General features: G+C 29.7%; 1 protein-coding gene across 5 annotated transcripts in view; it reads left to right on the top strand.

Moving 5' to 3' along the window:
- LOC111621419 (transcription factor Sp4-like) overlaps window positions 1–7,203 on the top strand; it is a 78,523-nt gene extending 71,320 nt beyond the window's left edge. For 3 of the 5 annotated variants that reach the window (XM_023363545.1, XM_023363542.1, XM_023363541.1), the window contains exons 6-7: window positions 1,149–1,348; window positions 5,781–6,230. In XM_023363545.1, coding sequence (XP_023219313.1) covers window positions 1,149–1,348; window positions 5,781–6,013 — 433 coding nt within the window. In that variant the 3' untranslated portion in view covers window positions 6,014–6,230. Of the gene's footprint in view, window positions 1–1,148; window positions 1,349–5,780; window positions 6,231–6,517 lie in introns of those variants that run through there. The other 2 variants (XM_023363543.1, XM_023363544.1) reach the window with 2 other exon arrangements.
- Window positions 7,204–13,095: the final 5,892 nt, after the last annotated feature.

Genomic DNA, 13,095 nt, shown 5'->3' with positions numbered 1-13,095 from the left:
CTTGTAGGCATTAGTCTGTCAATCTTGAAATGCATCACTAGAATATATGTTTGGAATTTATTTAAAGCTGCAACAACAGCTGGTACCTTGTATTATAAAGTTTTCTAAAACTCCATTTATGTATTGCTGAAGCACTGAAGGAGACTTAGACAATCTGAAAGGGCACTTAAAGCAGTTGATGTGTGATGATTGAAGTGTAATGTTTGTTTTCCTTTTAAACACTTAAATAAGAGAAATTATTTCTCAGATCAGTAGTGCTAAATATGAGAGCACTCTAGAGTCTATTCAAGATATCTTTGATCAGAAGGAGAGGATATTGGTTGTTTTGTTTCTGTATTCTAAACACACTTTTGGGCTATCATTTTTTTTTTTTTGATAACTATCACCACCTGACTCAAATACTTTGAAAAGCATGGCTTGATGATTCTCTCAGCCATTCCTTGATCTATTTTTTTCCACGGTATTCTATTCTGTAAATGGCAGACATCAGGGTCCAAATTTGCTTGTGTGGCTATTTAGTCCTGTTAAAAATTATATGGATAACAATTCATTCTATTTTCTGGTATTAATCTAATTATAGTTTTGATTTCTTGTAGAATTTTCTCGGATGGCAATTTTATGAAAATTAATTTGAAGACAGTCTGTCCAAAACTGGGAACCACTATTTATTTACTTCTAGTGTTCCAGAATACAAACAATTGATGACCTGACCTTCCTTTTTAGGCTGATTGGTCGTCAAATTTAAAAAAACAGAAAAATATCCAATTAAAATTACAAATTTTAAATTGGAACTGGCAGATCTCTTCCAGACATCTTCATTTTCTTTTCCATTTTTACCACTCGGGGATAATTGAGCTTTATATCTACTGAAGAAAATGCACTGGTAAAGGAAGTCTGTGTTTTTTAAAGGATGTTTTAAATTTGACTGCCAAGCAGCTTAAAAAGGAAGGTCAGGTCATCAAATGTTTGTATTCTGGAATGCTAGAAGTAAATAAATGGTGGTTCCCAGTTTTGGACAGACTGTGTCTTCAAATTAAGTTTTGATTTCTGTTAAAATTAAAGCTGGTGCATACGAATAAAATTTTTTTTTCATACATTTAACCTGTTCTGGAATGTTAAAATGTAACTGTTAAAATTTATTATTATAGGAGCTCTTCCTTAGAAACCAAGAAAAAACAACATATCTGCCATATGCCTGGCTGTAATAAGGTTTATGGTAAAACTTCTCATTTGCGGGCCCACTTAAGATGGCACACTGGAGAACGTCCTTTTGTATGCAATTGGCTTTTCTGTGGAAAACGCTTCACTCGGTCAGATGAGTTGCAAAGACACAGAAGAACTCATACGGGTAAGATGACATTACAAATAAAAACATAAGATTTAGAATAACGGAACGGTGTAATTATTATTATTTTTGATTTAATGGAAAATTAGGTGTTAACATACTAATTGCTTTAGATGTTTTTGTCTGTAGGTTATAGTTTCAAATAATTAAAAAATGTGTACTAAATTTTTAAGAATTTTGTCGTCATAATTTTCAAGCAAATGTTTTTTCAAATACAAATGATTGTTTTCAAATGGATGCCTGAACATTATTATAGTAGTTATATTAAACACAAATTTGTACACATACAGTACACATGAGTAGAACAAAATAAATAAACTAAACTCTAAAGGTTAAAATTGAGTTATTTAAATTATTTATAGAACTTTTTATCAACTTAAATTCTTGAAAATTACTACAGAATCAAATTTAATTTTGTTCAGAGAATATAAAATGCCTATTACAGGAAATCCTTGTTAATTCAAACTCAGATAGTTTGAAATCACATTAGTTCATAACTGTACTGTACTTTTGTCCTAGCAGGCAATATAGAGATTCACAATGTTAAGGAATTCAGTTAGTTTGAAATAGAGCTACTTTGAAATTCAAAGTGAAAATTCTGCCTGAACTGTGATAAGAGTATGTTAACTTGTTTATTTAGATAAAAGTGCCACCAAACTGTAAGAGAACAATAGACCAAGAACAACTCTAATCTGGTAAATATGGCTCTGCTTTTACAAGAACACATTTTTGTGTGTCACAATATATATGGATTACCCGTGTTTTCTCTTATCTAATAAAATATAGCTGGCTTTCAAGATTGCAAGATTGGGCTTCAAGTAGTAGATCAAGATATTTGTAGGCTGTAGGCCACTATTTTTGATCCACTTCAAAAATAATTTAGGCTAAATTTTAAGGAATTCTGCTTTACTTTTTATAAAACCTATCTGGCAACCTGTGAGGTTCTCACTTGACATGTGCTGTTTACCTGCAGTTTATTTATATTATTATTATTAATTAACCAAAATAGCATTCTGTATGTGTAGTCATATTTCATTTCCTTAATAAATTATATCAATTATGTGGCATTTGCATTTTGTACAGAAATAGGTAAATCTCTGATAACTCAGTCTCAATTATTTCATTCCTTAAAATTCAAATTAATGAAGATTTACAGTATGAACTTCAGATATTTTGAACTTATATACTGTTTTAATATTTATAAATTTAATTATAAAAATTTGTTGTTGCAAATAAATAAAGCAAACTATATTAAATTAAAGACTTCTGTTGTAATTAATTAATAATAGTAGTCATTTTATCATAAGAGCCATATTTACTATAAAATAGCAAAATAATTCAAACTAAATGGAAGTAATTAAAAATGCAGTATATTATCATGGAATAATTAACAAAATGAAGAATATTATTAAGTTAAATACATAACTTCTTTTTTCTGTTCTAAAATAGCTTCTTTCTGAGATGATAAAAGTTTACATGAGTTGTATAACTAGTTTCTTAAACTTAAATCTTTAAATAATATATTTTGCCCATAGTTTATCCAAATGAATAGGAAGAGCTTACTGATACAAAAGTAAATTCTGTAACTGTAAGGAAGCTGTTATTTCAATTAGGATCAGCTATTATTTCATTGTCTCAAAGAAATAATTTCAGATTAAAAAGACAACTTACACTAGCAAACATTACATCAAAGAACTTTGTTTATTGCTGTGTTAAGGCAAAATACAGTCCAATGAAATATTAATAGATTTTGACATTTATATATTACTTTTTATTGTTTAAGTGCTGTACATGTTATAAGGTTTAAATAATATGCTTCTGTAATTTCAATACTATCTTCAATTATAGTAAATATTTTTTCTATTTTATTGATGATAAACTTTTGCAAAGACTTTAGAAAGCAAACAATACACTGATTTATTAGTGTAGTCAAGAAATGCTATCTAGTATGCTATATGAAGCAAAGGCCAAGTTCTTTTATGATATTAGTTCTTTCTACTTTCTACCATTGCTATTAATCTGACAAAAGCTAATAGCATGTTCAAATGGTTATCCTTTTATACCTTTCAAAGATGCAATAACATGCAATATTGCACTGTTGATTGATCTTTGTGAATGATATTTAATGCAGTCAATACATTTTACAATGCTAACTTGAACAGTATTCAAGAATTAAGATTTTTTAAGCAAATTTCAAAATTAAGGTTTTTTTTTTTATTTCTGAGACTTAAATCAATGTGAAATTTGCAACTGCTTTTTTGAATGTCATTAAAATTATAAATAAATTTTGTGGCACCTAATATTAAAATCTACTTTAAATATTCATTGGATAATGATGTTCAATATTTTGATTTTATTTATAATTTCATTTTCAAAAAGATTTGTTTGCAAAGGTATGTAGAAGCAAAACAGAAAATACCTCTGCTCAAACTTCTTAAGACTACAAATCTACCAGAAGAGAATTTTAAAAAACTTAGCAGGCTCCTTTCAGTAAATAGGTTTTTATAAAAGTTATTTGCAATAAGGTAACTAGTTAACTTTTGAAAAGTCTATATGCTTTGAACTAGTTCAAATGTTGTTGATAAAACTNTGCCTCATTACTCATCTGTTTTTAAGAAAGATTAAAAATATATATATATAATTTTTAATTTTGTCATAATACAGTTAACAAAACTTATCAATGATAATTTTGTAGAATGCACGGAAGTTTTTGAAATTATTGATCTTCGATTCGTTTTTTGATCCATTTTAAGGTTGTGTGAAGAAGAATAATGGATTTCTATTCGACTCGAAGATCACTGAATTAATGTATTCATGCCAGTATTACATTGTTTATTTAGAAGAGAACAAAAATTTTAAACAAAATTGAATTTGCACTATGACAACATCTAAATCACTAATGTATTATGATTTTGTTATTAAATTTAAAAGAAATTTTATCGTGATTTAGTACGTCTCATTTTTTTCTTATTCATTCTTAATAAATGAATTTATCATTTAATTTATGAATTTCAAAGTTTTATTTTAGTAAGATATAGTTTATGTATAATTCAGGTAAAATGGTAAATCTTAAGTCCAAATGTTGATGCGATTTTAGAATAGAATAGAAACAAATATAAACTTGTAAAGATAATGGTGGTAGCTCCATTCTAAGATATTGTAATGAGTAAATAAAAAAATATACTGCAGGAATTAAGAGTGGTGGTCATGAAAGCTTGATAATATGATTTTGGAAGACTATTGGACAATGTAATGTGCAGTACAGTACATGCTAAATTATATCTTAAGAAAATTGATTGTATTTGATACCTATCAATCTAGTTCTTGAATTGGAGCAAATATACTAATGTTATATTTGCTTATATATATTTTACTATATAGTAAAATAACTTTTTATTAAAACTTTTTATTTGTAGTGATAGGTTCTTTGGACCTGGATGCTTATTTGCATCCGTAGATCTGATTAGGAACTGGTGATTTAGATGTAAAATGAATGTTTTTGTATACTGTTTAATTAGTTTAGAATATGCTAACTGAACTTTATTTTGCTCATGTTACTGCTTTAATTAAATCGAATTTCTCTCGAATACATTTTCAGTTCGACACGCAAATATTTTTCATTATGACTTCTCTCCTAAAACGTTACTCGAATTTACACAAGCTATTATGTAAAAATTCTTTTAATATATTTTTGAAAATAATTCTAAAGGTACTTTTATAGTTTAATAAATTATATAAACTAAATTAAACATTTTTGATGCTGATTTTATACTGTTAAGGTAAAAACCTTAATATCGAAAAACGTAGATATTTTCGAGTCCAAATTGTCTTTAAAGTTTATATAACGCAATAGAGAATATTCTAATTTATTTAAATGGGATATCTTTTGATTTAGTTTTTTCGAGAGCTTAAATATAATAATGGAATGTTTGAAAATTAGAAAACCCCAAGTTTGGATTTGCACAATTCCCCTGCTCTTCATTTACTGATGATGTTTTTCTCCGCAAAGCTCTTCCTGCGATTTCTCCGCCGTTATCTCTACTTCGCACTTCCTCTCTTGGCCATCTTACACGGACCTAACTCTTTCGGGACCTCCACCTCTTGAAAAGTAGACGCCATCAACTGATAATGCCACACTAGTCTTCTTAATATGTCATATTTATGTTCTTTTAGCCGTATCTCAAGCAGTTGAGGAGTGTTTCTAACATATTTTTTGTGTAAATGTTAAATCACTTGCCTTGAATAAGCACCTTGGCATTTCAAGGAAATATGATCTTTATTAGCCCAATGATGACTTTTTTTAATACTGTTGTTTAATTAATTTTATAGTTTGGTTACACAGTGACTCCTGACTTGTTAGTATTTGTAATATTTTTAAATATTTCAACAAGCAGTGATTATTAAGTTGATTTAAAACAAATATATTTATTTTCAGGTGAAAAAAGGTTCCAATGTGCAGAATGTTTAAAAAAGTTTATGAGGAGTGATCATCTATCAAAACATTTGAAAACTCACCAAACAAAGAAGGCAGGAAACTCTGTGGGGGGTGGAACAGAAGAATTTGCTGGTGACAGTTGTGACCTGACCATGACAGTAGATGTTGACCAAGACAACGACCTCTACATAAGTGAAGGTGCTCTGGATGGTAATCAGCAATTGAATACATGATAAATTTCAAATATGAAGATGGGAATACAGAATATATACAGGTATAGTTGTTAATGGTTAGGATTTGACAACATCAAGATCACTCTGATTGTAAAGAAATTGAATATTATCAAAGTTGTTTTCAATGACAGAGTTAATCAACTGTAAATATAATAATGGTCTCAAAGTGGTTCTTTACAGCTGGTGCTAATCTATAAGAGAAGAAAACCTTAATTCAGAGCATATTTGTGATCTATTAAAAATACATATATATTAAATCCAGCTGTATTTATATATTAATTTTTTTGTATTTTAAAACATCAAATCATTGCACTAACTTTTTAGTTGTTCAGACAACTTCACCTGTGAGAAATTTTTATACGTCTGATTTGTATTTAAGATTTTTTTTTGTCATCTTAGAATGAGACAAGAGGAGACTTAATTTTCACAAAATTGATTTTAAAAAACAAAATCAGTATATAATTGGAAAAATTAATTTAATATACAAAGTGTTTATTTTTTCAGATTTTTATGTATAAAGGTATTCAATGGAAAGATAACACTTCCCATATACATTGTAAATATTTGAACATTCTGGATATGCAGTGCCTTTGTATAAATAAGAAATTTCATTTGCTACAGTCTGATGTACAATTCCTAGAAAAATATTTGAAAAAATATCCATATACAATATATCATATATATAGTATATACACAAATATGTGTATATTTATATATATAAAATAAATTTATATATATATATGCCTATAAATAAAAAGAAAGAATACTACTTGTTTATTATATACTTTATTATGCACAAATTATCAAATGGTATTAAAACCATTTTGCCTCATTACTCATCTGTTTTTAAGAAAGATTAAAAATATATATATATAATTTTTAATTTTGTCATAATACAGTTAACAAAACTTATCAATGATAATTTTGTAGAATGCACGGAAGTTTTTGAAATTATTGATCTTCGATTCGTTTTTTGATCCATTTTAAGGTTGTGTGAAGAAGAATAATGGATTTCTATTCGACTCGAAGATCACTGAATTAATGTATTCATGCCAGTATTACATTGTTTATTTAGAAGAGAACAAAAATTTTAAACAAAATTGAATTTGCACTATGACAACATCTAAATCACTAATGTATTATGATTTTGTTATTAAATTTAAAAGAAATTTTATCGTGATTTAGTACGTCTCATTTTTTTCTTATTCATTCTTAATAAATGAATTTATCATTTAATTTATGAATTTCAAAGTTTTATTTTAGTAAGATATAGTTTATGTATAATTCAGGTAAAATGGTAAATCTTAAGTCCAAATGTTGATGCGATTTTAGAATAGAATAGAAACAAATATAAACTTGTAAAGATAATGGTGGTAGCTCCATTCTAAGATATTGTAATGAGTAAATAAAAAAATATACTGCAGGAATTAAGAGTGGTGGTCATGAAAGCTTGATAATATGATTTTGGAAGACTATTGGACAATGTAATGTGCAGTACAGTACATGCTAAATTATATCTTAAGAAAATTGATTGTATTTGATACCTATCAATCTAGTTCTTGAATTGGAGCAAATATACTAATGTTATATTTGCTTATATATATTTTACTATATAGTAAAATAACTTTTTATTAAAACTTTTTATTTGTAGTGATAGGTTCTTTGGACCTGGATGCTTATTTGCATCCGTAGATCTGATTAGGAACTGGTGATTTAGATGTAAAATGAATGTTTTTGTATACTGTTTAATTAGTTTAGAATATGCTAACTGAACTTTATTTTGCTCATGTTACTGCTTTAATTAAATCGAATTTCTCTCGAATACATTTTCAGTTCGACACGCAAATATTTTTCATTATGACTTCTCTCCTAAAACGTTACTCGAATTTACACAAGCTATTATGTAAAAATTCTTTTAATATATTTTTGAAAATAATTCTAAAGGTACTTTTATAGTTTAATAAATTATATAAACTAAATTAAACATTTTTGATGCTGATTTTATACTGTTAAGGTAAAAACCTTAATATCGAAAAACGTAGATATTTTCGAGTCCAAATTGTCTTTAAAGTTTATATAACGCAATAGAGAATATTCTAATTTATTTAAATGGGATATCTTTTGATTTAGTTTTTTCGAGAGCTTAAATATAATAATGGAATGTTTGAAAATTAGAAAACCCCAAGTTTGGATTTGCACAATTCCCCTGCTCTTCATTTACTGATGATGTTTTTCTCCGCAAAGCTCTTCCTGCGATTTCTCCGCCGTTATCTCTACTTCGCACTTCCTCTCTTGGCCATCTTACACGGACCTAACTCTTTCGGGACCTCCACCTCTTGAAAAGTAGACTCCATCAACTGGATCAAGAGAGTATGCTTTTAACTACATTTATTTACATCAAATATTTACAGGAAACTATTTATTATGCATCACACTACACGGCTAATCACTCTGGAGGGTTCTTTTAAATGTGGTCCTGTCGGGTTTTTTTTAACGATTCTTTAAGATAGATGTCTCGACCAAATTAAAAGGTCAAGTCCCATCACGTGACGAGCATACGCCAAAGACTAAGGTCGACGGACACCTTTCACTTTTACATGTAAATAGTTCAGTGGCGTGCCGTCATTGGAAGCGGTGGATGCGCCGCTTCCCTTGTATTTTCTGAAAAATAAATACATATTAATTTTAATTATATGAAAATAATCGCACAATATTTTATTATAACCGCATTATGTATCTTATTACAAATTTTTATACTACACGTGAAAAAAAGATATAAGATTGCTATTGTATATTCGAATATTAGTGGCGGAGTGGAAGCGCTGTATCGTCAGCATCCAAAAAGCCAGATTCGCGCACGCGCTTTACAGAGCACCAACCTCATCCGGTTTAGCCGGTGGAAGCCTAGGATCTCAGGTGGATGCTACGCGTATACCGCATCCAATTCTATCCAGGACCGGTTCTGGGCTGTTAGCGCCTGCCCGCTAGATATTTGGCCGCCCTCGCCCGATTACGATTGCGAGTAGATTTATAACTTAACCCAACCGATAAGAATTTACCTGTATATTTTTATGATAGTTCTATATAGTTGACAGGAGTTTTAAAAAATCCATTAAAATATTTGATATTTTTATTCCGTTCTCCCATTTTATATTACTCACGGATTTCAATGTTAAACCAGTGATATTACGATTTCCTATATCCCATCTCTAAGGGGATGTAGAAAAAAGTGTGTACAATTCTTGTATAATGTTAAAAAATTAACCGTTACTTAGCGTCATTTACAATTAAATTTAATGGATGACAGAGATGCACGAGGTACAGAAAAAGCTCTAGAATTTATTTTCCTTACATTTACTATTTATGTATCGTTTTCATAAAAATTTGTCTTTCCACTTTTTTTCCGAGACTACAAATATTCGAGTACAAAGTAACTGGTTTCGACTTATTTCTACTTAAGAAGTAGTTAAATAATTAAGCGATTAGGAAATTGGGGAAACAATAAACAAACATAAACAAAACTCTGATGAAAGAGCCGAAATTTTACTTAAACAAAAGCTTAACCGAACCATCTCTAGCCGAGTACAGTGGAGACTGATTTCTTAATATTATTAATGTAATAAAGACAAATTTTTCCAGTTCAACGAGAGTGACCGAAAAGTTGTAAATTTTGGAAATTTCTGAGGACATTTGGTCCTAAAACAAATTAGTTAGAAAACAAATGACTGTTAAGATTAACATATTTAGATTTTTACAGCTATGGTGAGAAACGTTTAAAATCTACAACAGCCCTGTCGCGTCCTTTGAGATATACTAGTGATGCGACAAAAGAGGTATTTGACATTGACCGGTATCGGCACCCTGGGGATTTGGCAATCCGCGTGTATGCACGTTCTGCAACCGTCTTTGATTCCATCCATTAGCCACTCGTAGAAAGCTATTTGACTAAGTGCATTGTTTTAAGATTTAAAAAGTAAAGAACATTTTATGTTATTTTTATGTACTGTACGTTATGTTCTTTACAAAGCTATATTTAATTATAATTTTCTTTAAAAATATATTCGTACAATTGAAGAATATTTTGTACCAGGCATGTACCGGTACATCCCCCCACATTTTATTTCACCGAATAAGTTTTTATTATTTTATTCTTAATTGTAGCTCTTATATCGTGGCTAGCGATTCGGAATGTAATTGTGATATTAAAAATGCATTTAGAGAAGTCTACGGTTTTTACTGACTTATCGAACAAACGATATGAATGGACCCTAGACCAGGGGTGTCCAACCTTTTTGTTCTTCTGGGCCACATTGGAAGAAGTCATGGAGTTTTGGGCCACAAGTATATATAATATATTTGTGACCCAATCCTTAAATATACAAGTATATTTAAGGATTAACATGTCTAGATTGTAGTAATAAGTATTAAAACTTTATCACGAACAAGGATATTTTAAAAAATTACTTCTACAGACCCTTCCAATTTTTACTTAGAAATAAATAAATTCATTTATTATAAAGGAAACAAACAAAAATTTATTTGAAAAACACAAATGTTTGTTTTATTTAGGTCTATAATTAATAAAAAATGACGAAACACCATTTTAAAGTGCATTTTTATTCGACTAATATATTTATAAATAATATGTACCCCTGAAAGTAGCCAATGCGCGAAATGATAATTTTTACGCCAAACTGAAAAAAGGGTAGCCAAATCTTTCAATGATCTTTCAATGCTGGAAAGAATACTAAATAATGCTGGAGTTGGAACTCAAAGGATTATAGACCCAAATTTGAGAAAAGGAGAGAAAGGCCAAAAGATAAAAAGTAGTGAGAAAGGTTAAATAGACCTTCTATTATGCAAATATTCACCATTAATTTTCCAACCTTCCTCACTACTTTTTATCTTTTGATCTTTCTCTCCTTTTCTCAAATTTGGGTCTATAATCCTTTGAGTCACAACTTCAGCTTTATTTAGTATTCCTTCGTCATTCACACATCTCCAAGTATTTGAAAATATTTCCTTTTCACTCAAAAATAAAATATGTATAAAAGTTTACAGCTTTGAATTTTTTTTTAGTTTATGCCGTTGAAATAAATAAATAATTAAAAAAATAAAAGAATTTGTCGGTTTTGTTTACACGTTTATTGGGCCGCATTGGAACTTGCCTTGGGCCGCATGCGGCCCGCGGGCCGCGGGTTGGACACCCCTGCCCTAGACCATCACTGACGCGCAATTGACTGATTGCCCCTGGATGTCGGCTTCTTACAGAAGCACAGCTTCCCTATCATCAAATGTCACGGCATGCCACTGAAATAGTTTGTTGTAATGTAAATGGAGTTGTTTACATTCTCTCTAACAATGAAGTCACCGCCGTTCTTTGTCTACGTTCGATCGTTTGAGACATTAGTAGTAATTAATAGCATCCGACCCCGACAATAAAAATTATAATGTTATTAAACTACAGAATCAAAGTTCGTAATATTCTATAATTAGTTTCGGAAATGAAATAAAAAATATCAATTTTATATGAAATGTATTTAAGTAATTTAAAATAAAATATTTAGTTAAACATAAAATGAAAATCAGCTTAGCTTAAAGCATTTTGTTTTTAGAAGTGTTTACGTTACTGTATTTTTTAAATTTCATACTTTCTCTCTTAGCCAATAGAATTCTGGATTCTATTATATATTTAATAGAAAAAAGTCAGTGTTAGTATACACGTGTATTTCGTTGAAATGGCTCTGCTGTCATGTGATTTGTCATCTAAACCAACGTTCTTCAACGTTTTCACATCTGCGGACCGGAAAAAGGCTAAAGATAACTTTTCTTTGACTTAAACTGCTAAGACACCGGTGACTCGCGCGACTGTCGTAACTTTATTTAAACAATTGTAACAATAAAAATAAAAAAGTGTTAAGATTTTAAACTTGTAATTAATATAATTTTGTTGTTACAAAATTTCCTGCCAGTCTAAAAAATTTTTCGTAGACCGGCACCACCGGTTGAAGAACGTGTTCGAGAAATTTTTTGCTGACCGAAGGTTGAAGAACACTGATATAAACGATTCGTATTGCATACAAAGTTTGTTATTGAATGTTCAAAGTGGCAAGGCCGTTAGGTTGCTGCTCCGGAGGATCCGAGATCGAATCGGTTTTTTAACTCTAAGAGGGTCTTACCAAAGCCATTATGGGTTCGGCTAGATCCACATATGGCTGCCGGTAGTGAAGGACGGAGCGAATGTACTGTACATCCGTCCGTCCATTCTTGTGGTTTTTCGACCCGTCTGGGTTGTTCCCGGGTCCCCAGCGTAGTGGAGTCGGCAAACAAATAGTCCGACTCCGACCTTTCCCTTTTTTTTTAAATGTCATATTTAGTGGTGTATTTGTTATGATTCCTTTCATAAGAAATACACTACTAAGTATCTGAGTATTTTTATCTAAAATGTGTGTATAAAAAATTGTTCTAAAATTTACGAATTCTAAAATAACGAAATTTACTCTCGAAGAACTTTCGAGTACATAAAGGTCTATATCTTAATCATGCAAAATAATTCCTCTTTTATTAGTTAATTATCAAGAATTGATTTAAAACCATTGTAAAGAAAAAAAAATACAATAAGATAGCAACTTGATGAATGACAATAAATTGGTCTAAAATGTTTTCTCCGCTTCGGCTACTACGGCAATAGTCAATTTTCTACCAATTTCCTTTGGACTAACTCAATACATAATATAATTTAATATTTTTTTTCCCAAAATTCATATTTTAAATCATCTTTGAACCTATGCGTGTATCGTCGGACAATCGCGCCCGAGAACCCAAACCAGTGAATAATAATCTGGAATAGTCCTATTAATTACATTTTGCAGTTTTCTCTTTCTCTTTTAGTTCAGTTTGATTCTGATTTTGGTTTTATTTTTTCATCTCTTTTCTATTGACTGTTTTAAGATTAAATTATGTTATAGAAACAACAATAAATAGTTATAAATGACTCGCAACCAATAGAAAATGAAAAAAATAGTTCAAAAACAATCGATATCCAAAGAAAAACATCCGAGATGTAAAAGCATTGTACCAAG

Source organism: Centruroides sculpturatus, unplaced genomic scaffold, assembly GCF_000671375.1.
Source record: "Centruroides sculpturatus isolate CEXI.00-Female unplaced genomic scaffold, Cexi_2.0 scaffold270, whole genome shotgun sequence".
Taxonomy (NCBI): domain Eukaryota; kingdom Metazoa; phylum Arthropoda; class Arachnida; order Scorpiones; family Buthidae; genus Centruroides; species Centruroides sculpturatus.
This window is presented reverse-complemented; position numbering and strand designations above follow the sequence as displayed.